The sequence below is a fragment of the Pezoporus wallicus genome, unplaced genomic scaffold, assembly GCF_028554395.1.
Source record: "Pezoporus wallicus isolate ANWC-B61680 ecotype Strahan unplaced genomic scaffold, APGP_CSIRO_Pwel_v1 contig_15, whole genome shotgun sequence".
NCBI classification, from domain to species: Eukaryota; Metazoa; Chordata; class Aves; order Psittaciformes; family Psittacidae; genus Pezoporus; species Pezoporus wallicus.
Genome location: NW_026642870.1, coordinates 75,565 through 99,564, shown reverse-complemented (window position 1 = coordinate 99,564; position 24,000 = coordinate 75,565). Strand labels below are relative to the sequence as shown.

At 43.9% G+C, this 24,000-nt stretch overlaps 1 protein-coding gene across 14 annotated transcripts in view; it reads left to right on the top strand.

The window, feature by feature from the left end:
- Window positions 1-1,239: 1,239 nt before the first annotated feature.
- YEATS2 (YEATS domain containing 2) overlaps window positions 1,240-24,000 on the top strand; it is a 44,116-nt gene continuing 21,355 nt past the window's right edge. For 4 of the 14 annotated variants that reach the window (XR_008975323.1, XR_008975322.1, XM_057432965.1 and 1 more), the window contains exons 1-13: window positions 1,240-1,370; window positions 4,414-4,511; window positions 4,631-4,723; window positions 7,369-7,611; window positions 9,799-9,914; window positions 10,920-11,081; window positions 12,783-12,894; window positions 14,335-14,379; window positions 15,406-15,592; window positions 17,241-17,480; window positions 19,307-19,465; window positions 21,829-21,932; window positions 23,880-23,987. Coding sequence is in view for 12 of the 14 variants with exons in the window: in XM_057432965.1 (XP_057288948.1) it covers window positions 1,271-1,370; window positions 4,414-4,511; window positions 4,631-4,723; window positions 7,369-7,611; window positions 9,799-9,914; window positions 10,920-11,081; window positions 12,783-12,894; window positions 14,335-14,379; window positions 15,406-15,592; window positions 17,241-17,480; window positions 19,307-19,465; window positions 21,829-21,932; window positions 23,880-23,987 (1,767 nt within the window). In the remaining 2 variants the exon portion in view is untranslated. The other 10 variants (XM_057432963.1, XM_057432967.1, XM_057432966.1 and 7 more) reach the window with 10 other exon arrangements.

Genomic DNA, 24,000 nt, shown 5'->3' with positions numbered 1-24,000 from the left:
TCTTAGGGGGATTTTGTGAGTTTTAATGGATAATCACCATTCTTCCACTGAACTAAAATGTCCTCAGCTTTTATTACTTATTCAAACAGAATTGTTTCACCCAGCGAGTCAGTATTAGACCAATACATCAACGTATCTGAACGGAAACACCACAGGGCCGCTGACCTCGGGCTGAGAGCAAATTGCTGCCCACAAACCCTTCGCTACCTCAGCGGCACTCCGGCGGAGCGAAGCAACGCGGGCGGCCTCCACCGAGGCCCCTTCCCCCGCCTCTCGCTCGGACTCCCCTCAGGCGGGCGCCGCCTCCTTCGGGTCCCCCACTCCACGCCCCGGGGCGGTCTGCGGGCTCACCCCGCCCCTCCGCCGCTGTCCGCCTGCGCGGGCCCCGCCCCACCCGTGACGGCCAGCCCGGCGCACGGCCCTGAGCTCATGGCGGCGGCGGCGGTGCTGGCGGCGGGACGCGGCGGTGGGGGTCGGCGTTGAGCGGCCGCAGGGCAGCGGGGCGGCAGCGGCCGGTGCAGGCGGCGGCGGCGGCGGTGGGGCCAGGTGGCGACGCGAGCGTGAGGAGCGGCGGCGGTGGGAGCGGGGAGAGGGAGGAGCGCGCGGCCGCGGCGGCTTTGTGTGCGCGGGCGGGGGGAGGGGAGCGGCACGTGGGCCTGGCCGCGCGGGCTCTGCCCCGCCCACAGCGACCCCCGGTACCGGGCACCCCTAGCGCCGCGGCCTCCGCCTCACCCCGCGGTGCGAGGCCGCGACTCCCGCCTCAGGGGGGGCTGCGGGACGAGCTGCTCCTTCCCGCGCAGCTCCGCGGTTGAACCGACGTGTGCCGTTGGCGAAGGGGTAGTGCCGGGGCGCCTGTGCCCCCACGGCTCTGAAGCCCGCGTCTCCCCGTGCGGGTGGGCTCCCGGCTCGGCGGTGCCTGTGCTGAAGTAAACCCGGTGCTGAGGTAAACCCTCCTCGGCGGTGCTGGGTGCTGAGGTAAACCCGGCTCTCCCCAGTTCACCCATAGGGTCCCAGTGCAGAGCGCGCTGGCAGTGGGGCTCAGGGGGCCCTTTGCTGCAGTAGGCAGCAGTTTGCCATTGCAACACGCGGGCTGGGGTAGGCTTCCGTTGCTCGTGAGGGAGTTGAAGCTCCTGGACCAGTGCTGAGATACGGGGTTAACCTGTAGTGCCAGGGGAAGGAGGTGTCTCCCTGTGGTGAGAGGTTGAAGCTTGTCCAGAAGGTCACTGTGAGTGAAGTTAATGTTTTTATTTTTCCTCTCAGTGGAGAGAACATGTCTGGGATGAAGAGGGTGATCGTGGAGAAGGACCCCGACTATGAGGACATCACCATCACACATCCCAGCAAGCGCCACAAGGCAGCTGAACAGTCAGGTAGGAGCTCTCCGAGCTGAAGGGGCCTTCCGGGTGGAATTAGGAATGTTGTGGATGTGCATGCTGTTGAGGACAGGTCAGGGAAGGACTGGGGTGGGAGCTAAGGGGTCAAAGGGCAGACACTGAGCAAGGGAGCTGGTGATGCCTCTGTATGGCCAACGGAAAATGCGATTGTTATACACGGAGCCATTCCTACCTGCTAGTTGAGCCGTAAGTAAGGCATGAGGATGCAGGCTTTGGTGCATGATAGCAGCCAGAGCACGAGCTCTCCAGGGCCCCACCTGTACTTTCGTTCTTGTTTGCCAAAGTATTTGTCAGTGCATCTTCTCAGCAGGTATCCATGCCGAGGTGTGCTCCATTCTGTGCATTTGTTTTATATGTTTTGCAATTGAAATCGGCTTCCAGAAAGACTGGCAGTTTACATTTTGGGGGATACGGATTGCAAGTACAGCATGGTGGAGGGGGTATCCATGACCCTGCAGTAGATAGACTGTCTCCTAAGGATGGCAAATGTTTGCAGGAATAGGCAGATAAAATGAAATGGAGCAGTGTAGAAGGGGGGTAAGTTAGGGAGAAGAAAGGGGTTTTGAAAGTTGCAAGGGAGGAGGTGGAAGAGCAGCAGCTACTTGACTGAAAGGAAGGTGGATAAAGAAGTGTAGTGGAGAGAGTAGTTGGATGAGTAGGTTTGCATTTGGCACGCCCTGATATGCTTGCTTTGGGAACCAGCCTGTTGGCAGGGTGCCTGAGACAGGTTGCAGTCATCTCTGGGTAAATGGGAGTAGAGCTTCTTACCCTTGGGACAGGGAGTAGGGTAGTGATTTTTGGCATAGCATAGCTATGTGAAAGGATCGTGATGGGAAGAGCTGACAAACAGGGAGGTGAGAAAACTGAAGCTGGCTGTGGGATCTGAAGATGATCCAGGAACAGAGCAGGATGCCAGAGCTGCTGATTGGAGAGGGATAGATGATGGCTTCGTGGGTGATGTCTTGGAGTGCGGAGTACAGCTGGACAAGTCTGAGGAGGCTGAACCCTGGGTTGAATGTGTTGCCGGGCAGATCCTGTCTGCTGGATTGTGTAGGGACCCTGACAGTGGAGCTCTGCTGGAGCTGGCTGTGGCAGAAGAGCGTCACCACTCCCAGCTGCCTGCCGTGCCTGGCTGCCAGAAGTCACCACCCTCTGTGGTGGAGTGTCCCAGGGACTGCAGACGGGTTTTTAATCCACTTTTTGTGAAGCAACTTTTCAGAAAGTCTTAATAAGTAGCAGGCAAAGTCTCAGTGCCTTGGAAAACTGTCGTTCCCAGAGCAAGCTTTCTGTTCAGGTGATTCCTCTGAATTGGCTTCTTTCTCCCTCTTCTGGAGGGTCTCCAATACAGGAATTCCTTAAGTATACAAATTTCACTAATGTGATCTTAATTAGGGTATGTGGTTGATGCTAAGATGGGAAAAATACAAAAATAAAGTGTTCTTAAAAGCCTCAGTAATATAACCACAAACACTAAAGTGCTTTAATTGTCATAATATTGGTGTTGCATGGCATCAGTCTTGGGAAGAGATGTAGTTGGCCTTGTCTGAACTATGCATCTCATGCCTTAATCTGTTTAGGGTTATTTAAAGTATACCTTAGATGTGAATTTCCTAGGCAAGGTGTTCATGACTGGAGGAAAATTATATCCCTCTGTGTTTTAATTTTGCATAACTCGTACAAATTCAAACACAATGCTGTTTTAATGTAGGCTTAGAGCTACTTCTGGCCCTAGAATATCTATATACAGGTATCTGGAAATAAGTAAAAATATTTAGGAGACCTTTCTTGCATATAGAAGCATCAGTTGCTTTACTGTTGTTGTAGGTACCTGATTAGACAGTAAAATTATGTATGCTAGCTGGAATGCAGCAGCAAAGTTTTGACTTGCTTTTGATTTCTTTATTCTTTCTTTTGGAATATTAGAAACCTCTTCAAACATATGTGTACCCTTTAGTAAAACAAATGCTTCCTCTGAAGCTCAAAACAGAATCTAGGTGCTGTTGCCTTCTGTTCCATGTAGAAACAGCGTGACATTTTTTCAGAGGAAGTCAGGCTGTTTCTCTGATCTGCTTTGCAGTGGGGTCACTCTACTTCTGCCACAGACTGGAGAACCTTTTCCAGGCTTTCTTTTAGAAGTGCAGTTACTGCTTTTCCAAGTTCTTTCTTAGAACTTGATAAAAACAGATGTTGTTTGAACCTGCTTGATATAATGGAGGTGACTTAAAGGAAGGGCAATATTAAAGTCTGCTGTAGGTGTAGAGCAAAAAGAATTGTTCTTATATTTATACATGTCCTAGGAAAACACAAAAAGATGCCAGTTTCCTTCTTAGCAGCTGGTTTGCCATAAGGTATTCATGCAGTTTGAAATACTAAACTACATGCTGTCCACCAAAGTCAATAATCTCCTGCTAAAAGGCTAACAATTTTTGACTGCGGTGCTGGATTTTGTAAGACATACACCAACTTTTGATAATGTAGTTTCCGTTGTGGGTAATAAGAGGCTTGTAGGCACTCCAGAGAAGGCTACACCACGTTCAGGCTGTGTTGAATATATGAAGTATTAGTTGGCCCTATTATTGCTGCAGTATGTGGTGTTGATTTCCTGGATGTGAATTGGGCAAGAGAGAGCAGAAGAATGTGCATGGTGTTCCAGCATACTCCTGCACAACCGCAGTGGTAACTGCACTTGAGTTTTCCTTTTGCTGTTTACAGCTTTTCTGAGACAGAAGTAAACAGACTGGTCCTATGCTTCCCATCTTCTGTTATTTGTCATCTCAGCTCTAAAAAGGAAAAAATAACTTTCCACATAAGCCAGCTTTTAAAGATACATGTGGTTTTTGTTAAGACAAATAACTTCTGCAGAAAAATGATCCTTCCCTTTTTTGTGTGTGTGTTATTATCCCTTCACTTCTCACTCCAAAACAATTTTTGATCTTTATGTTTTCAAATATAGCCTCAAAAATAGGACTTTAAATACTTCCTTTTTCTTTTTTTTTTCCATGTGTGGCCTTGTGTACAGCTAGAGATGTTGCTGTGCAGAAGATTGAGACAATTATAAAAGAACAGTTTGCTGTCGAAATGAAGAGTAAAGAACACGAAATTGAAGTTATAGATCAGGTATAAAGGTTTTGTTCTTAAAAATCCATATAATCCTTGTGTAACAGGGTTTGGCGGGGGGGGGGGGGGGCTTGCTGCACTGGTTATCTGTTACCATTTGTTGTTACCTCTTTTTGTAGCGCCTGGTTGAAGCAAGGAGGATGATGGATAAGCTGCGTGCCTGTATTGTGGCTAACTATTACGCATCTGCTGGTCTCCTTAAAGCTGGAGAGGTAAAAATTGCTTTGGAAATAATAAGACTTTAGGGTGTATTTGCAATGGAGTAGTTGTAGTTCACTGGCCATTCAGCTGATGTGTGATTTTTGAGACGTTAATTTCTGAAGTGGTGGAATACAAACTGCAGGTGGGGTGGCAGTGGGAAAGGAGACCTGTGCATCACTAGCTGGGCCTTGGGTACTTGGCAAAGAAGGGTCTTCAAAGAGCAGTTGAGAAGTCCTTGAACAGCCCTTGGTTCTGGTTTCTGAAATACCCTGCTTTTAAAAAAAAAACAAAACAAACCCTATTTGTTAAACCCCAGTTCTGAGCGCTCTGCCCCTAATGGGCTGTTAGTTACAGGGTGTTCATAACTCACGCAGGCTCCCCATTGACATGTAGTTCACTACCAGGGTCAGTATTCAGTTATCATCTCACTTTAGGGGGTTGATCTTATTTCCAGTAAAGACCTGAGCTGATTTCTGGAAACTGGAGATGGGTGCTGCAAACCTGAGTTTTACTCTAGTCCCATGGGAATTTCTCTTCCAAGCAGTGGCTTGCACCGCTACTCCTGGTTTTCCTGTTGTGATTTCCAGAAGACTTGGAATGCCATAGGACCATAAAGGTCCAGCTTGTTTTACCCTAACCAAACTTGAGTTGAGCAACTGGAGTTGAAAAAGGTTATGGTAGTACTGGGAGGCTTGGAGATCTTTCTTCCTCCTTAATTTTTGTGTAGGCCACTGAAGAATGTCATCTAGGTTGCGATCTTGGAAAGTGGGGTTTTTTCAATGTCATCCTGTATCAGGAGGAGCTGTGCTGTCCCTGTTCTTTACTTGTTCTGCCATGCAGGCTGTTTGGTTTTGTCCTTGCTGATTTTCACACTTGCCAGAAATAACAACTTTTGTTATTCTTTCAAAGTATTCACAAAACTTCCTGGTGCATCCTTGCTTTGTTTAGTTTTTCTGTAGTTTTTATGAGCTTACAGTTAGTGTAGCTTATCTTTGATTGCATTTTTAATTTTCTCTAATTTGCATGTGGGCTAAATCAGTTCTCTCTATTGAAATCGTTACTGGTTTCAATTTTCTTTGTTGTCTATTTTTAATGTGTGGTTAATGGGGAGTCTTTTTAGTCCAGTTCAGAACTTCTGGGAAGACGATTTGCAGATACCTAACCTGTTCTCATAAACATAAATAGTTCTTCAACCCAGTGCTGCTGGGTTTTGAGGCTTATGATTCCGTATGATTACAGTTTATTATGTTTTTCCACAAATTAGTGGACAAGGGGTTGGTCATTTTGCTTGACTACAGGTAAAAGAAAAAGGTTTTTGGTGATTTAGGGGTTGTTTTTTGTTTGTTGTTTTTTTTTTTGTGATGTTGCATGTGTGTCCCTGCTGTAGGACATATGGATTTAACTTTAAGTGTGTAATTGAGAGTTGGCAGTTGCTTTGCTCATGTACCTAATGGACAACTGTAAAGAGAGCTCTCAAATGAACTTCCGTAGTCCAAGTTGGACAATGTTTAACTCCACTCCTGCTACCACTTCTCAAGAGCGGTTCTGCTGTTCCAGTAATGGTGCTGGTGTCTGTCCCTGTGCCACCCCCTCTATCATGTTGGCAGATTTTTAGATCAGGGAATTTACACAGATTAAAGATAACCCTGGGAAGGAAAAAAAGCAAGCAAGCAAACAAAAATACCCCAAATCAATTTCTTCATTTGTTTTTCTTTGTGATGTGCCCTGTCCCTATGAATCATTATGCCAGCCTGGCTGACCCGGGTGCTTTGGGCAGGGAAGAAGAAAGCCTCTTTCAGCTGGTACTCCATGCAGGAAAAACTGTCAGTCTGACTCCAGTGGGAGTCTGTGGCTTTGGGAGCTGGAGTGAGCCTGTCTGTCGGAACTCTGCTGTTGACAGAGAGGTGTTTCTGCTGACTTGATTCATCATCAAACCAAGGTGTCTGGGAGGAGAAGTGGACAAAGAACACTTGCTTTGAGTGATTGGTGTTTTCCTTCCTACTTCTGAGGTTAAAGGCAAATGCAGGAGGAAAAAAAAAAAAAAGATGAGGTGAGGGATTTGTCTCAGTAATGGGAAAAAAAAAAAATCCCAAAGAAATTTAAACACTTCTCCACCCTATTCTTCCTTTTGCAGGTTTAGGAGAATCTAAGATTAGCTCCAAGATGTCCATTTTGAGGAAAATTTGCAAGCATGCCTGTGCACATTATTCTTTATCCTCTGTTAAGCTTTGGGAGCAGACAGGGAGCTAATGAGTAGCTTGCCTCATAGGCATTGACAGGGCTGCCAGTGAGTATCAAAGCTGAAGAGGTTGATGCATTTGTGGCCTTTCTGTGTATAGCAAAAGACCTTGGATATGTGCACAGGAAAGAAGATGTTATTTTCAAAGGGACTTTGAATAGGTATTTGAGTAGGCTGCAGTCCTCCTTTCCAAAGCCAGGTGGGTTTCTGAGATCAAAAGGTGTAAAGAAACAGATTCAATTAGCGGTGATGTTTTTGTAGAACCAACTTAAGCTTTCATCTTCTGCAGCATGTGTTTTTCCCCTGGGGCAGCTGATTAAATATTTGCTCTTTCTTCATACATTGACTTTTCTTGCACAGCTTTTATCTGGGCTGCAGGTAAATAGTGACTGGATTTGCCTGACCTCTTTGTTGCAGGGGACCAGGCCATGTGATGCAACAATTCTTAATCACCCTTCAATCAAGAAATTCTTGGAATCACCCTCTAGATCATCGTCTCCAGCTAACCAGGGCTCAGACACTCCATCTGCCAACCACTCCGAGAGTGACTCACTCTCTCAGCACAATGACTTTCTCCTGGACAAAGACAATGGCAACTTGGATGCAGATGAGCGGCTGACAAACAGCCTGGACCAGAGACAGAGCAGAAATACTGGCCGGGTAAAGTAAAACTCGAGTGATGGTCAAGTTGTTGGTGCTCTGTCTGGACTCAGTGCTGGCACCAGGAGTTCTTCATGTTTTCACCTACCTTGCTGAAGATCTGTTTCTTACCTTCTCCAACTGCTTGCTCCCAGTGTCTCAGCCTGGCTTTGCTGTAAGGCTAACTGAAGTCTATGGAACTTGGTTAACTCTAACTCAGTTTTGCCCAACAGAGGGGCTAGCTAGGCAGCAGTGATAGTGTTTGTGTTAGCACAGCTGTGTGCTGCTGTCTTTGTTGGTAGCCTCTGGAGAAGGTGTTCCATTGCTTGAGCAAAGGGGTTTGCTGTGCAGATGGAAGTCAGGTCAGGAAGGGAGAGAAGAGCAAGATGTGTCATTCCCAGCAGTGTTGTTAAGAAGTAATGCTTCTGCCTGGCTGTGGGTGCCCATGGGGACTGCATTGCCTAGAGTGGTTGAACCACAGGAGTTTGGGGTTTGTCTTCCTCAGCAGCCTGTGGTGAAAACACAGAGACAGCAGTGGATTAGCTCTTGGGAGCATGAGCTGGTAGAGCTTAGATGTGTTGAGTTGTTTTTCTCTTGGTGGTGCTGCTTGCTGTTGTGCTAATTTCACCATTTGCTTGAACTGAACCAGACTCAGGTTAAAAGTATCTTCTTTCATTGTGCCCCTATACTTTTTTTCTGGGTTATTTCTGGTTTGGATCCATTCCCTTTATGGCATGCTGTGCAGCTACAGAAATGCTTTCTTTCCCTGTTGGCTGCAGTTAGCTGCACTGAGGAGGCTCTCTCACTGGCTGAAGGTAAAATGTGCCTTTGTAGGTGAGATTAAATTCTTCAGTTTCCTTTCAGTTCCTTTAAGCTGTCAGGCCTGCTAGAGGAGTACAGCTTTCAACCCAGACCAGGGACTGGTATATCTCATTGCCTGTGACTGCATTCTGCAACTGGACAAGTTGCAATAATACATGGCAGAAAGATCAGTGATTCTACCTCTCTTGAACAGCATGACACTTTTCACAAAAGGAGCTGCAGTTTGATGAAACCCTGCCTGCGGTCTGTAGCAGAAGGCAAATAAACAATATGTAATGTGGACCCACCTGTGTTGTAAGCCACCAGACCAATATAACTTGTTTCTGCACTGGGGACGTTGATGGAGCAGTTGTATTGCTTGGGTGTAGCATGTTGGTACATCTTCAACTAATGCAGCCCTTGGCCCGGAGGTGGCTAAGAGAGTGAAGAGGAGCAGAAGTCATCTCAGCCTTGTACGGCTGCTTGCTCCAGTTGAGGGCATCACTGATTTAACAGAGGAGGCGCAGTGGTTCCTTGAGAATCCACTGCTCCCCACACTGACCCATATCTGACGAGTGCTCAGTGGATTACACTTTAGGAAGCTGCAGCACCAACTCTGTTGATAATGAAACGATGGAAGCCCCTTATTCTCTGGACAGTGGCTTCATCCAGCAGTCATAGCAAAGCCTCTCATTCCTGTGCAAATGCCAGTGCAGCCTGCATTGGCACTGTGAATGATCATGTCATAATTTTATGGGGAGTCTTGGCCACTGCTTGATAGCTGAGTTTGTGTTCAAAGTTTGCTGGATTTGTTATGACCAAGTATTGCAGAGGATTATCTAGATGTCAGCGGCATGCTGTGGCTGATTGCTCTCCCTCTTAAGTTGGAGCTGAGCTCTTGCCTCAAGCCCAGCCTTGATTCTTCACTGTAAAGCAATGCTGGAGTCCCTCAAAGCAGCAGAGGCTGGGAATGAGAAAGATACAGATTTTCAGAAGCTACTGAGGGGAGATGCAGCTTTATTTCTGATTAATGACCGCCAATGTGATGCCACTCTAGCTGCCATTCTAGCAGTGCTTGATTTTTTTCAGGTAAGGCAGCGTCAGTGCTTTTGAAACCCAAGCTGAAATCATGGCTCAGATCCATGCTATGTCACATGACGTATGCTCAGCTAAGCCATGCAGCTTACACTTGGCTAGGTAGTATATCATTGTTGCGTGCCTGAGTTGCTTAAATGTGCCTATATAGCAGTTTAGGTATTTTTAGGGATGACTTATTATTGGTCTCATTTAACTGTGCAGGTTTAGTTTTTGTTTTACCACCCCCTTACTTTTCTAGTGCCAGACAAAGTGATGTTTAAGAAGAATGCTTGGTTTTTGTTTGTCTGTTTTTTCTTCCCCTACCCTCAGGACAGTTCAGGTGTTTCAAGCTCTCAGAAACCAGGACAACGAAATGCTGGACTGTCAAATGATGAAACTTCACGGCTTTATGTGAAGAAAACCATTGTGGTTGGCAACGTTTCCAAGTTAGTATCCAGAGTCTGAGGGATGGTCCTTTATTTCAGGATTGAATGGGAAAGGAGGTTAAAATTAGGAGGCAAAATTGCTAGGATGTCATGTATAAATTATTGCCCTTGGGTAATCACTGGGCTCAAGGCTGCCCTCCTGGAGTGTGTGCATGAAGTTTTTTTGTGGCAGGAACTGGTGTTTTAGTAGTTGTTTTCTTTATATATAGATAGATAGTGTGTGTATAAATACATATAGAGGTTTAAAGATCTGTTCCTCTGAAGGTGAGTGTTACAGCATTTTCTGACCAGTTAGAAATCCCAATTTTTTTCTGTGAAAATTTGAAAAACAAGTTGTCCTGGTGGGTAATTCAGTGTGTCAGGGACAATGTGCTTTTTTAAACAACAAAAAAACCTAACACCAGACCACCAAAATGAGAATTGTGAAAGTCCAGCATAACCTGAAGAAATTAATCCGTATAGGTTTTGCTTATACCACTCAAGTCAGTTTTCCTCTTGCATAGGAAGTAACAAACATTTCCTGATGAAACTCTTGATGTTAGAATTGTGTGTTGAAAATCTACTGAACCCCAGAACCAAGTGCTGACTGTGGAGTTTCTTAAAAATTGATAGGAAGAGTTCTTACTCTTCTATTTCTGATAGTTGCTGGCGATGTGTTTTGATGCCTTTTTCCTTCCTAGTGTCTTAGAATAAGATGGGGAAAGGGATATGACGGTGGTAGATTGTTAATATTTGTTAAGTCTTCCTAATCAGGAGCTAGATTTCTTATGGCAGTTGTGCACTAAAATAGAGGAAATGTGTTAGAAGCACACAGAAGACTGTGGGACCTTTATCTGTTTCTGGATGAATTGTCAAGGAGTAACAAGCAGAACTGTACAGGGGGCATGGTTTATGTAGGAGTTTTACCATCCCCATTTATTTTGCCTATCTTTCCCCAAATACTTTTCAAGGTATTCATTTATTTGGGATTTTTATCTTGCGTTTGTTTTTTAATTTCTTTGTCAGGTACATTCCTCCTGACAAGAGAGAAGAAAATGATCAGTCGACCCATAAATGGATGGTGTATGTCCGAGGCTCTCGGAGAGAACCCAGCATAAATCATTTTGTCAAGAAAGTTTGGTTCTTTCTGCATCCCAGTTACAAGCCAAATGACCTGGTAGAAGTGAGGTAATAAGGAATAATTGCAGTCGCTATTCCAGTCTTTGTGCTTGCCAGGCTTACAATGCCAGGTTTCTTACAAAGTTAGCAACTTCTTTTCCTGATTTAGTATTCCATGTCTGTCTTTAACATCTTGCTTGGCTTGACTTACTCCAAAAAATAATTTTATGTAGCAAATGTGCCAAGCAGTGGTTTGGGTTGGTTTGTTTTTTCTTAATTTCCTACTTAGAAAGAGCATTCATTAGTTGCATTTCATGTTATTCATGCCAGTTTGTGCATCTCCTGCATGTGTTACACTGTCTCTTGCTCAGGTTAGACTTCTGTTGCTAGAAGAGATGTTTTCTACCTCCCATCCATTCCAGTGTGGAAAAGAAAGAGAACTCTCAGAACACTGTTTTGCCCATAGTTTTCATGATAAATGTGAGTTTGGGCAAAAAGTTGTATCTGTCTCCCAAATATTTCTCCATTGTAGCTAGATCAGTGGCATTGGCTTCATGCTTCAAGGAGTTTCCCCTCAGTGTAATAGTGCTGGTGCTGCAGAAACAGCAGCTTCTTTGGTGCCTCCCAAACCTATATTCAAAGCTGTGACTCTGAGATGAGTGGGCTCAGTCCTCTGTTGACTGCTGCAGGCAGATGCCCTGTCAGTCATTCATTCTTGCTCTTTTGGACAAGACAGTGGGATGCCTTTGAACTGCTTTGCGTCATCCTGAAGAAATTATTCTCTACAAGACATTCAGCTGCCTCCTGCAGGAGGGTGTGGAGACTGCCTACGTACAGGATAGCAGCTTAATTCTGACAAAATTGAACCACTGAATGGCAGTTCCAGAAAGACTTCTCTGAGATAAGAGGTGTAGGTATTGCTCAGTAATGTTTCTGAGCAGGCAACCCTGCAAAATCCTTTGCATTTCTTGTATAACATACTAAATTACACTTGGCTGCTGTCTTTTTGTGGCTTTCTCGGTTTCTAGTATCTGATTTCAGTGCTTTTTGTCTTTTGCTTTAATCCTGTCTGGTTAATTGTTTTCTTGTTGCATAGTCCCAGTCATTGTAGTGAATATAAATTGTTCTAGAGTAAAAATAGCCTTTAAACCTCTTATGTTTTGTTCTGTTGCAAAACTGCATTTGGGATTTACAGTAGCAACAGCCTGAAATACAAACAGAGTAATAGTAAATTTTATAGATAAAAACATCTATTTTTTCCAGCATAGAGAATGAACAGTGATTGAATTAGCATTTCCTTATTGCCTGTATGTTGTTCACTTAGCCTTCTATGAAGCATGTGCCTTCTTGCCACTAGATAGGGAATAGCAGAAAGTGGTGGCAGAATGCTGCATCAAAACTCAACTTGCAGCTGTGTCCAAAGAGCTGATTTGGGGTTTTTTAAACAAGTTTTTTTCTTTTTTTTTTTCTTTTTTCATTTGGCATTACCCAGTCTTCTCTGCTTTAAAGACGTTTGTCTCCTGTGTTCCCTCATCCGACAGTGCTTTATCATTTTCTTCCCTGTGCCCTTGTGCAAAATAAAAGTGTGTTTTCAGCTGTCCAAAGCCATAAAATTTTCATTTCTGTAATTGCATTCTCTGTAGTAAATAACAGGCCTGAAGATGGCTTTAGTTGTCATCTAGAAGAGCAGTCTTTGGCTTTCTGAAAAGGAGGTAGGTAAAAGCTATACCACTTCTGCATCCAAAATGTGAATCACCATTTTGTTTTCAGAGAACCTCCGTTTCACCTGACCAGGAGAGGCTGGGGAGAATTTCCTGTGAGAGTCCAGATACACTTCAAGGATAGCCAGAACAAGAGGATTGATATCATACACAATTTGAAGGTATTTGAACAAAATGTTTGAGAGAAGGGCAATTAAATGAGCTCTCCTGCATAATCTCTAAGAGGCTCTGCTTGTGTATGTGCTTCTGCCTCTCTGTTGTGTGTGTGTCCTGCTTGTTATTTGCACATGAATAGGAGAGCTGGAGAATCAAGAAAGATCCAGGGAAGCCTCTTACCTTGGCTGTATTTGAGTCACTGCAGTAACCAGGAACCTAGCTTTGCAGAAGCTGGAACTGATTCTGCTGAGAGCAGCAAAGCATTTACATTTGTTGTTTCCCGACAGTGTGGGATTTTTATTATCCTCTCACTGGCTTTAACTTGACAGGGTACTGCAGGGCTATCTTTCTGTTGGTAGAGTGATTGCTGTATTTGTTTTATTCCTTCAACACTTGCATGTATTGCCTAGAGATTAGCTCTGTTGTTGGAGCGGACAGAGAGAGGCTGAGATTTCTTGTTAGTTCTTTGTTCCTGTTGAAGAGAGCCTCCTTTTTCAACTCATTCACCTGTCCTGCATCACTCAATAGGTTTTACACTATGCAGCAGTCCTGCAAAACTAGGCCATTGCTGTTGTTTTCCTTTTAATTAGTAGTCCCTTATGTTAGTGGAATTAAATCCTGTTTCTCTGAGCATCCTGATTAGTTTTACTTAAACCCTGACTGCATGAATGAATTTCATGCTAATGCAGATACCTCATTGCAGCCCCGAACACAGACAGTAGAAAAGGTTGGAAATGTTCCCCTGGTACTTGGGGACATTTCATGCAAATTATGAGTAAATTATATATGGAGAGATATAACTTGGGAAGAAATTGGTAACAGTGTGATGGACTCTGTGCAGCCGAGGAAACCTGGCTTACAGAAGAAAACTGAGATAGCCTGTGGCACACAAGAGCTCAAATTTGCAAATCTTTGCTGTTTGCATACTGATCCTGTGGCTGCTGTGAGATGATAGGAGTAAGCTGAGCCCTCCTTTGTGGCTGGCAGCCTCTTTGAGGTATCTTATTAGATGCCTCTGGGATTTTCTACTGATGCTCAGTGTGACCAGTTAATTAGTCAAAAATTACAGTGGAAGCATAGCCTTTGTGCTGGTCAATTTAAAGCTGAGTTTTTTCTCATTATTGTTTCCTTATATTGACATCAGGAGTAAAAAAGGATACTCCTCTAAGACCCCTCTTAGACTGCAGTAATGATTCCCCAGCATTCTCATTTCCTTCAGCTTTTTTGCTCCTTTCTGCTTCAGCATGGGCTTTGGGTTGGCTGTTTTGCAGAAGAGAGGGTACTTAACAGAGCAATGCAGATTTTAGACCCTGTGGCCTCAAAAAATTGGATGTACTGCTGCTCAATTTACGTAATTTGAAAGGAGTTGAAACTGGTATTGTAAATTCCAGCTAATATATTGCTTTTCTCAGATCAACATAAATATATTGTATTGTTTTATCCAGTTGGACAGGACGTACACAGGCCTGCAGACACTCGGTGCAGAAACGGTGAGTCAACAGATCGTGCAATGGATGTTGTATTTTGATTCCTTAAGGATGTTTAAAAAGAAGAAGATACATGGGACTAAGCACAGAGTCAGACCCATCTGATTTCCCGATTTCTAGAATGTATATTTTGCTGTCCTGTTAGATGAAATTATTGTGACACCTTGTCAGTATTCATGACAACAGTCATTTTTATCCCCATTCTAGTTCAGGGGAGACCATTTCTAGCTCTTTCATAAAGAAGTTAACTTGTCCTGCAGTTAAAATTTTCATTTCTTTGTGGAGCTTCGGGTATTAAATGTCTTGATTTGCATTCTGATATACTGCAGATCTCATACATAAAGAATTTAAGTTAAAGGGATCACCTAGCTATCCTGCTGAAATTCTGCAGTAAATTAAGTACTTTTAAGTCTCTGCATCTGTCAGGATTCAGTATCATCATGGAAAATGAACTCTTAAAAGTTAAAATATATAATTAATGACTTATAGTCTGCTGTATCCCTGAAGGATTTTTAGTGTTATTTTCTCTGTGTTGTACTGTAGTGAATGGAGATTTTTATGGTGAAATTGCATTACTTCAGCTTTTCAGTCTGTGGAGAATTAATTTGAGATGTCTACTGTGATTAAAGAGCACTTTTGAAGAGTAGATAATGTGTGTTTCTCAAGGCCTTATCAAAAAAGGCAAGCTGCAGTTTTGTGCCTGTCCCTAAGGGGGTATGCAGCACTTTCCTTAGTGAGATGCTTGGAGCTGGGCTCTGTATTCATTCCAGTGTTCACTGTTCAGATTTCCCCACAGACTGAGGGATGTGCTATTTTACTGTAGGGGGTTAAATGCTGCCAAGAGTTTTGTCTTAGCTCAAGTGCTGCTGGACCTCTGGGAGTTGTCCTTGAAATGAATGGAAATGTTACATGGAGGTGGGGGGAGGAGAGGGAGAAGTTTCTAGACTAAAAATGAAAAGGCATAGTTATCACTTTTTCTATCTTTACCCAGCTACCAAATAGTAATGTGCTTTCTCCTATTTGTGGAAGGTAGTGGATGTGGAGCTACATAGGCATTCCCTTGGTGAGGAGTATCTCTTCTCCCAGTCTTCAGAGTCTGACCTTTCTGATGTTCCTACATCTTTACCGCTGCCACTGAGCATCCCAGCACCAGTCAAAGCTTCTTCACCAATTAAACAGTTGCAAGACTCCAGTCCAGATGCTTCGGTGGACAAAGGTAAAGCAATTGGGTGTTGGTGGAATTTGAGTTCTTGGAACTTCAGCTGTTCTGGATACCTCCTCTTAATTGCTTTGTGCCTTAAAGGTTGCCAGTACTATCTGCTCCTTGCTCACCCTAGATGATCATTTTCTCAGTGTACACTGAAAATGTTTCAGAAATAGTTATGGTTTATTTGGGTTTTGTTTGATTCGAGGGGAGTGGTTTTGTTTGTTTTTAACATGGAGTTTGTTGAGTAAGCTGTTTTGCTAAACATGGTGAAGATGGACCTTTACGCAGCAGATCCAGTTGGTAAAAAAAGTTGTTGAATAGCACTTGTAGCTTTATTCTTGGCAGACTGTTTTCAGAGGGTTTTTTTAGGTTTCTTAAAATTTTTGGGCCTGTGTATACATTTGAGTAATTGGTCTAGTGGTGTGATCAGATACATATGTTGGTGCCTCACATGAATTGATTGTGGGGGATCAAAAGGTACTACATAACTCTGGTGTTGAAAATAGTGAAAAAGATGTGTATACTTGTATGACGGATGGCATCTGGGCCAGTCATGGTCTCATTCTCATCTGCCCCTGTAAGATCAAGACATGCAGCGCCTGTTGCAGTGGGGCAGCAGTTGGTGCCTTAAGGTCATTGAAATTGTGTGAAACAGGCTGGTGCTGGCCCTTGGGCACACTGTTCTGATCTTTAGTTTGTGTGAAGTAGGAAAAGCTGTGCATCTGTTAGAATTTGGCTTCATTTTCTGAAATATACAGTGTCAAGGCTTACATGACAGACCTTGCTTAACTGGGCTGAGGAACAAGGTTTGCACGTTTTAGTGTGAGAAACTGGCTGGAAAAAGCAGCTGTATATTTCAAAATATGGTTGCTAGCAACATGGTCTGATGCCTTTCTTGATTTATCCTGTGTTCAAAGATTGGCTTTAAGCTGGTGTCCGGTATGGTGCGCTTTCTGGTAGGTGCCGTGATGCCACTGTCAGTGTTCTGGCTCAGCAAGAGGAATGTCCACTGTGTGAATGCAGTGTTTTTTGTGGTCAAAGAAGGAGAAATGCAACCAAATTTTAAATGAACAGGCTTTTTATTTATACAGGAAGATACACAGCACTTGTAGGCGAGCAATGCTACAGCCAACAGGAGGGGAATAAACCTGCCTCTTTCTTAACGCTGACAGGCAGTGGCTTGTCTCATCAACTACAGGTTAATGGATGCCCTCCTACATCAAATAAGGTGGATTCTTTAACCCAGGTCAAAAGGCAGTAGGAGGTCTCCTTGTGCCCTTACTCAAAAAAACATACTGTGAGATTCTCTGGAAGGAGATCCAGCCTTAGTCCTGTGGAGCCCTGAGGACGCATGAAACTATCAGCAGCTTTTGGTCAATGGGTCGTTCCAAGAAAATGTGTGAGAAGCAGCTGGTCACCAGCCACAGCTGAACAGGCTGTGAACAGCATCTTCTGCTCAGAGACAAATCCAGCAGGCTTGCAAGGGAGGAGCTCTCTACCCCTGCTTTCTTCTCATTCAGTGCTGCCCACCAATTTCTTTTCCTTCCTTCAAGAGCGTGTTTGTTGTACCTGGGTTTTGTTTGCATAGGGAAGCCGGGTAACGAATTAGATGCCTCAGCCTAAGAACTATTTCTCTTCTTTTCCCTGTTTTAATCAGGATTCCCCGGGAATGCTGAAACTGAAAGACATGCCACGTTTTATTCTCTGCCATCTGCAATAGAACGGACTCCCACCAAGTTAGCCACACAGAAAGTTGCCTTTGGCTCTCATGGAAATTCAGCCTTTCAGCCCATTGCAGCTAGCTGTAAAATAGTGCCTCAAGGTCAGAGTCCAAGCCCTGCAGAGTCACCAGGAAAATCCTTCCAGCCTATCACCATGAGTTGCAAGATTGTATCAGGTGAATGTTAGTTTGCTTATCCCAGTGGAAAACAAGAGAGTGAACCAGTTGGACGTGTTCTGAGTCCTTCCCCTGATTTCCTGCCAAGTTTTGAACAAGGCAGTAGGAAACTCTAGAATAAGGAGCTAAACACAATTCTTATTGATCAAGGACAGAAATACAAGTGTGAAATTCTTCACATGACATCAAAAGCAGGATAAGAGCTGTTCTCATCCTGTTCTTGAATGCTTTTAAAAGATAGTCTTTAACTAGACTACTACCCACAGGAAGGCCCAGTCAAGGACCCATCTTCCATGTGGGGTATTTTGATGTGGGAAGAAGCTATTCTTCCTGCTTTCAGACAGGAAGAAATTGTTTTCTGATTATTGGGCAAATTAATTAGATTCAGCCTTGCAGACTCAAATGGTCCCTCTTGTATTTGCAATATCTCTTCAGATGGAGCAGCTTTGGTCTTCCTCTTCCAAAAGTCCACCCTCTGTTGGATTAAATTATCAGCTGACTACAGTGAGAAATGTGATACTCTTTTGATAGCTTCTGAACCAGACAGGGTCAAGGTGCTGTTTACTCACTTGACTTACAGTCACTTCCCTGCCTGGGCATGATGCCATCCACTGTATGATGTTTTACATCAGAAAGTTTTAATGTGCAGCTCACCATGTCACATGTTTTGAAACTGAAAAATGACCTGTTACATTCCTTCATTTTCTGGTGTTCAGGGTAGAGAGGATAAAGCACCAGCCGTCAATATATGTGGTTTCTGATGATCTGCTCCCAGATAATTTTCCTCAAGTGTGTCTGGTTTGTTGGGGTTTTAATCAAATTTCAATGTTGTTCCTTGACATCTTGAAATTGTACTCAGGCTGTTTTACATTTGAACTTCTGCCAAGTACTTTTTTCCTTCTTAATAAGCTCTGCTCTTGATCTTCTTTTCCCAAGGCTTTCCAGAAAGCAAAGGGCCACCCTGTCTTTCTTAAAATCCTTGGACTGTTCTCTGTTGATCTTTGCTATTTAAATCTTTCCCTGCTAAATATTTTTCCAAGGCTCTGCTGTCTATCAAAAAGTGTCACCCCTTTCAGATTTCAAAAGCAGTTTAGAAGACATGGGGATTTTATTTGTTCAGCATTTATGTTCCATTTTAATTGTCCATCACTGCCAAGAAAGCAGATTAACAGTCAGTTGAAGCTTAGCGTGCTTGCTGCTGTCTCTTCTCTCCGATCACTTCCTTGCCTGTCCTTTTCTCTGCATTTCCTGTTTACCCTTATGAAGCTCTTTTCTTTAGTTTTTCTCTCGCCTGGTCCTATTACCCAGAAGTTGCACATTTTACAGTCTGCTTTACAGTCTGGCTTCCGCTGTAATTAGAGCAGTGAAGAGACGAGACTGTCCATGCTGGTCTGATGGCTGCTGCATCACACAACCTTTTTACGTGATCTGCTCAGTTCCTGGCTCTAAATGCCTGTACCATGGGCTCCCCAAGGGCAAGAGAGCACCTAGTAAGGAGCTCAGCTCTCTTTCTTCATCTCCTTGAATGGACTGGTCTTGGCAGTGCAAATGATTTAAGTAATGTCCCTCAGGACATTGTCTTCTCAAGGTTCCTTTGAACCCCGTCCTGTTAGGCAGAGAATGTCCAGGGTAGGTGGGAGCCATAATGCTCTACATACCTTTTCTTTTCCTTCTGTCTTCTCTTTCCTTCTCCATCTCACTCAGGCTGGGAAATGCATCCTCACAAAATGTCCTTCTCTAAGCCATTGCGCAAAGTACAACTACTGCTGTATTTTTATGTTCTTACAACATTTACAAGATGGAAGCATTGGACTTTTTTTCTTAAGGTTCTCCAATATCGACCCCTAGTCCATCTCCGCTACCTCGTACCCCAACCTCCACTCCGGTGCCCATGAAGCAAGGCTCTGCTAGCTCAGTCATTAATAACCCGTATGTTATTGTGGACAAGCCTGGACAGATGGTTGGAGCTGCAACCACAAGCACAGGTGTGTAGTGTGATCACAAAAGGCAGTGGCTTAGTCATACCCATTCAAGTTTATTCTCTCTCTAGAATGGTTAGTATAACACCAGGATATGAGCTTGAGAAGTTGCAAAAGTACTCTGCAAAGAAAGAGGGAGGTATTGATTTGCACAACTGGCCTGTATAGCATGGTTAAGGGTATCTCAGACTAAGAACTCCTTCAGGAAACAGCACATAATGTAAGGCCAGATTGAACTCACAGATGCCTCTTCAAAGAGCGCCTGTTCTTTGCAGACAAAAAGGGAAGGGGCGAAAGTAGTGTAGACTGTGGTGCACAGAAATTTAGACAGAAACAGTGCTCAGGTGGTTGGGTGAGAACTGTATCGCGGATGTAAGCTAAAAGCATGGAGAGATCGCGGCGACTGGCAGATCAGTCTTATGTCCCAGTGTGTGGGGCTCTGGATATGCAGGATATGCGTAGACTCAGGGTGCCAGGAGAGCAGCCATGCTGGGGTTTGTTACTGCTCTTGACTTCTACCTGGCCTAGTTCCAGCCAGTTTGTATTCTTCTAATTAGATTCCCTCGGTGCTTCAGTGGTGGTGTAAGCCTCAGGTCAGTGGGGAGGACTGAACTTCAGAAGACAGGTGATGGGTATAGAAGTCAGTTGTTAATCTTTGTGTTGTGGCTGGAGGAAAGGTCATTCAGAAGTGATTGATTAGTTGTGATTTGTGGCCAAGAACCACTGTCTGTTTAAAAACGCACTTGTTTGTGTATGCGTGTGCTTGCCAGCATCTCGGAAGGATGCTCAGAGCTATGTGGTGAAGGGTAGCATCTATGTAACACACAAACTGTTTGCTGGGCATGGTTGGAAAGGGTTCTTCGTTTTATCTGAGGGAATGCAGTTGTTACATTCATTTTAACTTCATCACAGATGGAATTGGTAGGGGCAGCATAGTCATAACTGAATTTTTTTAAGTATGTTTCTTGCCTTTCTTGGTAACACTGAAGCTGTTTCACCAATAGGAGTTTGTTTTTTTTTTTGGTGGTGGTGGTGGTTGGTTGGTTGAGGGTTTTCTGCCCTTTTTGTTTTCTGTTTCTTCTTTATCTCCAGCCTGTCTGTCAACTCTGCATATGTGGTTTATCATTGTTTGGGTGACTTTTGTGATCTCCTAGTAAAGATTTGTACATGGAGGGTAGGATCTGAAGATGTAGCAGATGGCTTGGACATACAGGTCTTAACACCATTAAAGGTGCAGTTTCCCATCATGTGAGTGTGATTTAAGTACAGACTGGCCTGGAAGACACTGCCTGCTGCATCTCCCTCCCCGGCGCTCTCACCACCTATATCCTGCATGAGTCAGGTCAGATCAGTGGCAGAGCAGAAAATGAGCACCCTCCCCAAACTGAGCTTTGTTGCCAGGCAGCCTCAGCACCAGACCCTATGTGCAAGAGGTAATTTGGAACTGCTTTTTTGGCAGCAGCAGCCAGGCCGAAGTGAATGTAATGTGGTGCTACAGACAAAGTCACTGGGATATTTTTGATAAGACTCTAGACCATCTTGAAAAAGAAGGTTGAGATCTTTATGCTCTCTGAAAGCCAGCCTTCCCAAACCCCATTATTTCAATTGCTCCTCATTTACTTTTAAATCTAAGTACAGATTGTAGTACAACTGTATGGGAGACTATTCCTGTGTTTTCATGTGTGTAATCCATGGCTTTGGCCTCTCTTGAACAAATGAAATCTAACAATCCAACCTAACAGCAGTAAGAAAACTGTTGCTGAGCAGCACTGTTGCATACACACTGTGATAATGCAGGGGAAGTTTAGCCCTGAACCCCCATCCATCTCAGGGGTCAGTAGAGTGCTTGTTTCTGTTTCTTCCTTTACCCTGCTTATTCTGTCCCTTCCTCTTGTTACTCCTCACTTTGTCCCCCTCCTTTTTCTGGCCTTCCTTTTCCTTCCCACTCCAACCTTGTGTAAAGCTTCTCCCATACCAGTATCTGAGGTTAGTGTAGGTTCACAGGGCTTCAGGGCAGTAGAAGATGTTACATCTGCAGCAGGAAGTTGCAACTGGCAGCTCATTTACTGTCCTAATTTCACATATTTGTATCTCTACCCAGTATTTTCGGCCAGCCAGGAAGGTACCTGGCCATTTGCTTGCAGCACACAGAGCTCTGGGTGGAGACCATTTTCTCTCGGGCATGGATTCTGCAGGTGGAAATTCAGTAGTGGATTTGTTTTGTGCCCATGCCAGTTCCACTGACACACCTCATGGAGAATACAGACTTAAAATGAAATGCCGTGTTACTTGTTAGAAGAGGCTTCATGTGTTTGGTGTCACCACTCCTTGGCCTTCATCCCACACCTGCTTTATTTCCCAACACACAGGAAGTCCAACCAGCAAACTGACCAGTGCTTGTCAGGTCTCTCTTGGAACTGGATCTCCTGTATCAAAGACCCATGGGAGCAGTTTTGTCACCTCAGCTGTCAAGGTAAAGTTCTCATTAGGTGTGTACTTCCTATTTAAAATCCAGCTTGCTATTAAATAGGGCTTTTTAGTATTATAAATTCTGCATTTTGGGCAAGTTCTTTTGGTTGTCATTTCATATGAAGGTTTACTGTGTTTAACAGATGGATCTATATGAGAACGTGGTGGTTATACAAGATGATAGTGTCACTTCCTGCAGCTCTAATTAGGCTTGCCTACACCTTTGTTAAAGGCATATTTCTGTAAGGAAATCCATAGAGGGCATAGCTCTCAAAATGTTTTATCTTTCAAAAAAGCTCTTGTATAGCTGACTTTGATCTTCTTCACTTTGCTAGTGAAGGTATGTGATTAAACCAGAGGTGCCTGGTTCATTCTGCTTGTTATTTTTATACAGCAGCTGCTCCTAGCAGCTTGAAAATAGCTCATCAAGTGGTTTTACAACTGCCTGCATATAGAAAAATGTTTGTGTAAACAGTGGAGTAACCAAATGTGTAAACAAACAGCGATAAATAGAGTTCATGCTTCTGATCAGCAAAGCTCAAAAGGTACAGAGCTGAACTGTCTAACATAAAATTTCCCACATCTTGTGCTAGGGATATTTCTGGCAGGAAATTGGCATCAGTGAAGCTCTTTCTGGAAGCAGCTGGTGGGTGTGCTGCTGAAAACAGGACCATTTCCTGTCTCTAAGTCACAAGAACATTAATGTAGGATTGGGGGGGGGGGGAGTGGGGAGGCTTGCCAGTCAGCCTGCAGAGAGCAAATCATTCTGCATTTGGAACTGAAATGCTTCCAATGCCTGTTGGGGGAAAAGTGTTGAAGGTTGCTGTTTGAAGCAATTTGTTTGGAGTAGCATTTTAAGTGTCAGGTGTGCAGCTGGCTTTTCATATTTTAAATGCCTGTCTGCTCAGATGGAGCTCACTTAACTAGGCTGAAAACCATTCATTAGTCTTCACTTGTCACTGATTTGGGAAGGCTCTTTCTGAAAGGTTTTCAATGAGTCACAGTAGGCACATGTCATTAGTAACGGTTGAATCCTGTATATCCAGGGCAATGTTAAAAACTGGGGCTATTTTCTTTAAAATGTGTAAAAATCATACCTCTGTAAACAGAAACATATTTTGATCTATGTCTTCTGGTTGGTGGAAAAGCTGTAATTTTACGGTTTCTTTAAAGAGGACAGGGTGCCTAAAAATTCAGTTTGATGTTGCACATTAGGCTTAACTCATCGCTTTTCAGGTCTTTGCTATGTTCTACCTTTCTCTTCATTTTTCTCAATGACTCCAGGCTACGTTTCTAGAGCTACTTTAAAATGACTGGTAGGCTGTGTGCCATCACATCTTCCAAGTTACAGGAGAGCAAAAATTCATCTGAAAGATTTTTGCTTGCAGACTTAAATTGAACTTATTTTTTTCCCTGGCTTCTTAGATTATCTTCTCTCTTTGAGACTGTGAATAGAATCACAGAATGGTTGAGGTTGGCAGGGGCCTCTGGAGGTTATAGAATCATGGAGTGGTTTAGATTGGACGGGACCTTCAAAGGTCATCTAGTTCCAACCCCCTGCAATGATCAGGGGCATCTTCATTTGTGTGTTGTTAGGCTTGATCTTCTCTACACCTTCCCATCAGGTATTCGTATGCATTGGTAAGATCCCTCCCTCAGCTTACTTGAACTTTACAGCTCTGAAATGCTTTGTGTGAAAAGCTGGTCAGGTAACATGAGTTCTTTCACCTGTGTAGGATATGGTAAAATACAGTTGTTGGAGGTGTAACTTTCCAAATAACGTTTACCTTGTGGGTTGTATTAAGTAAGTTACACTCCTTTTACTGCAATATTGACTGAGGGAAGTTTGGCCTGCCCAGATGGTCCGTGCTACCCTTTGTTAGTAGTCACTTGGTTTATTTCTTGTATTGGACACTTCTCTGATTATTGCACCATGTCCTCCTATTTGCAGCAGGAGGATTCTCTGTTTGCCACTATGCCACCCCTTTGTCCTATTGGGAGTCATTCCAAGGTGCAAAGCCCCAAATCGGTCACGGGAGGACTTGGAGCTTTTACAAAGGTATTTCTCTTAG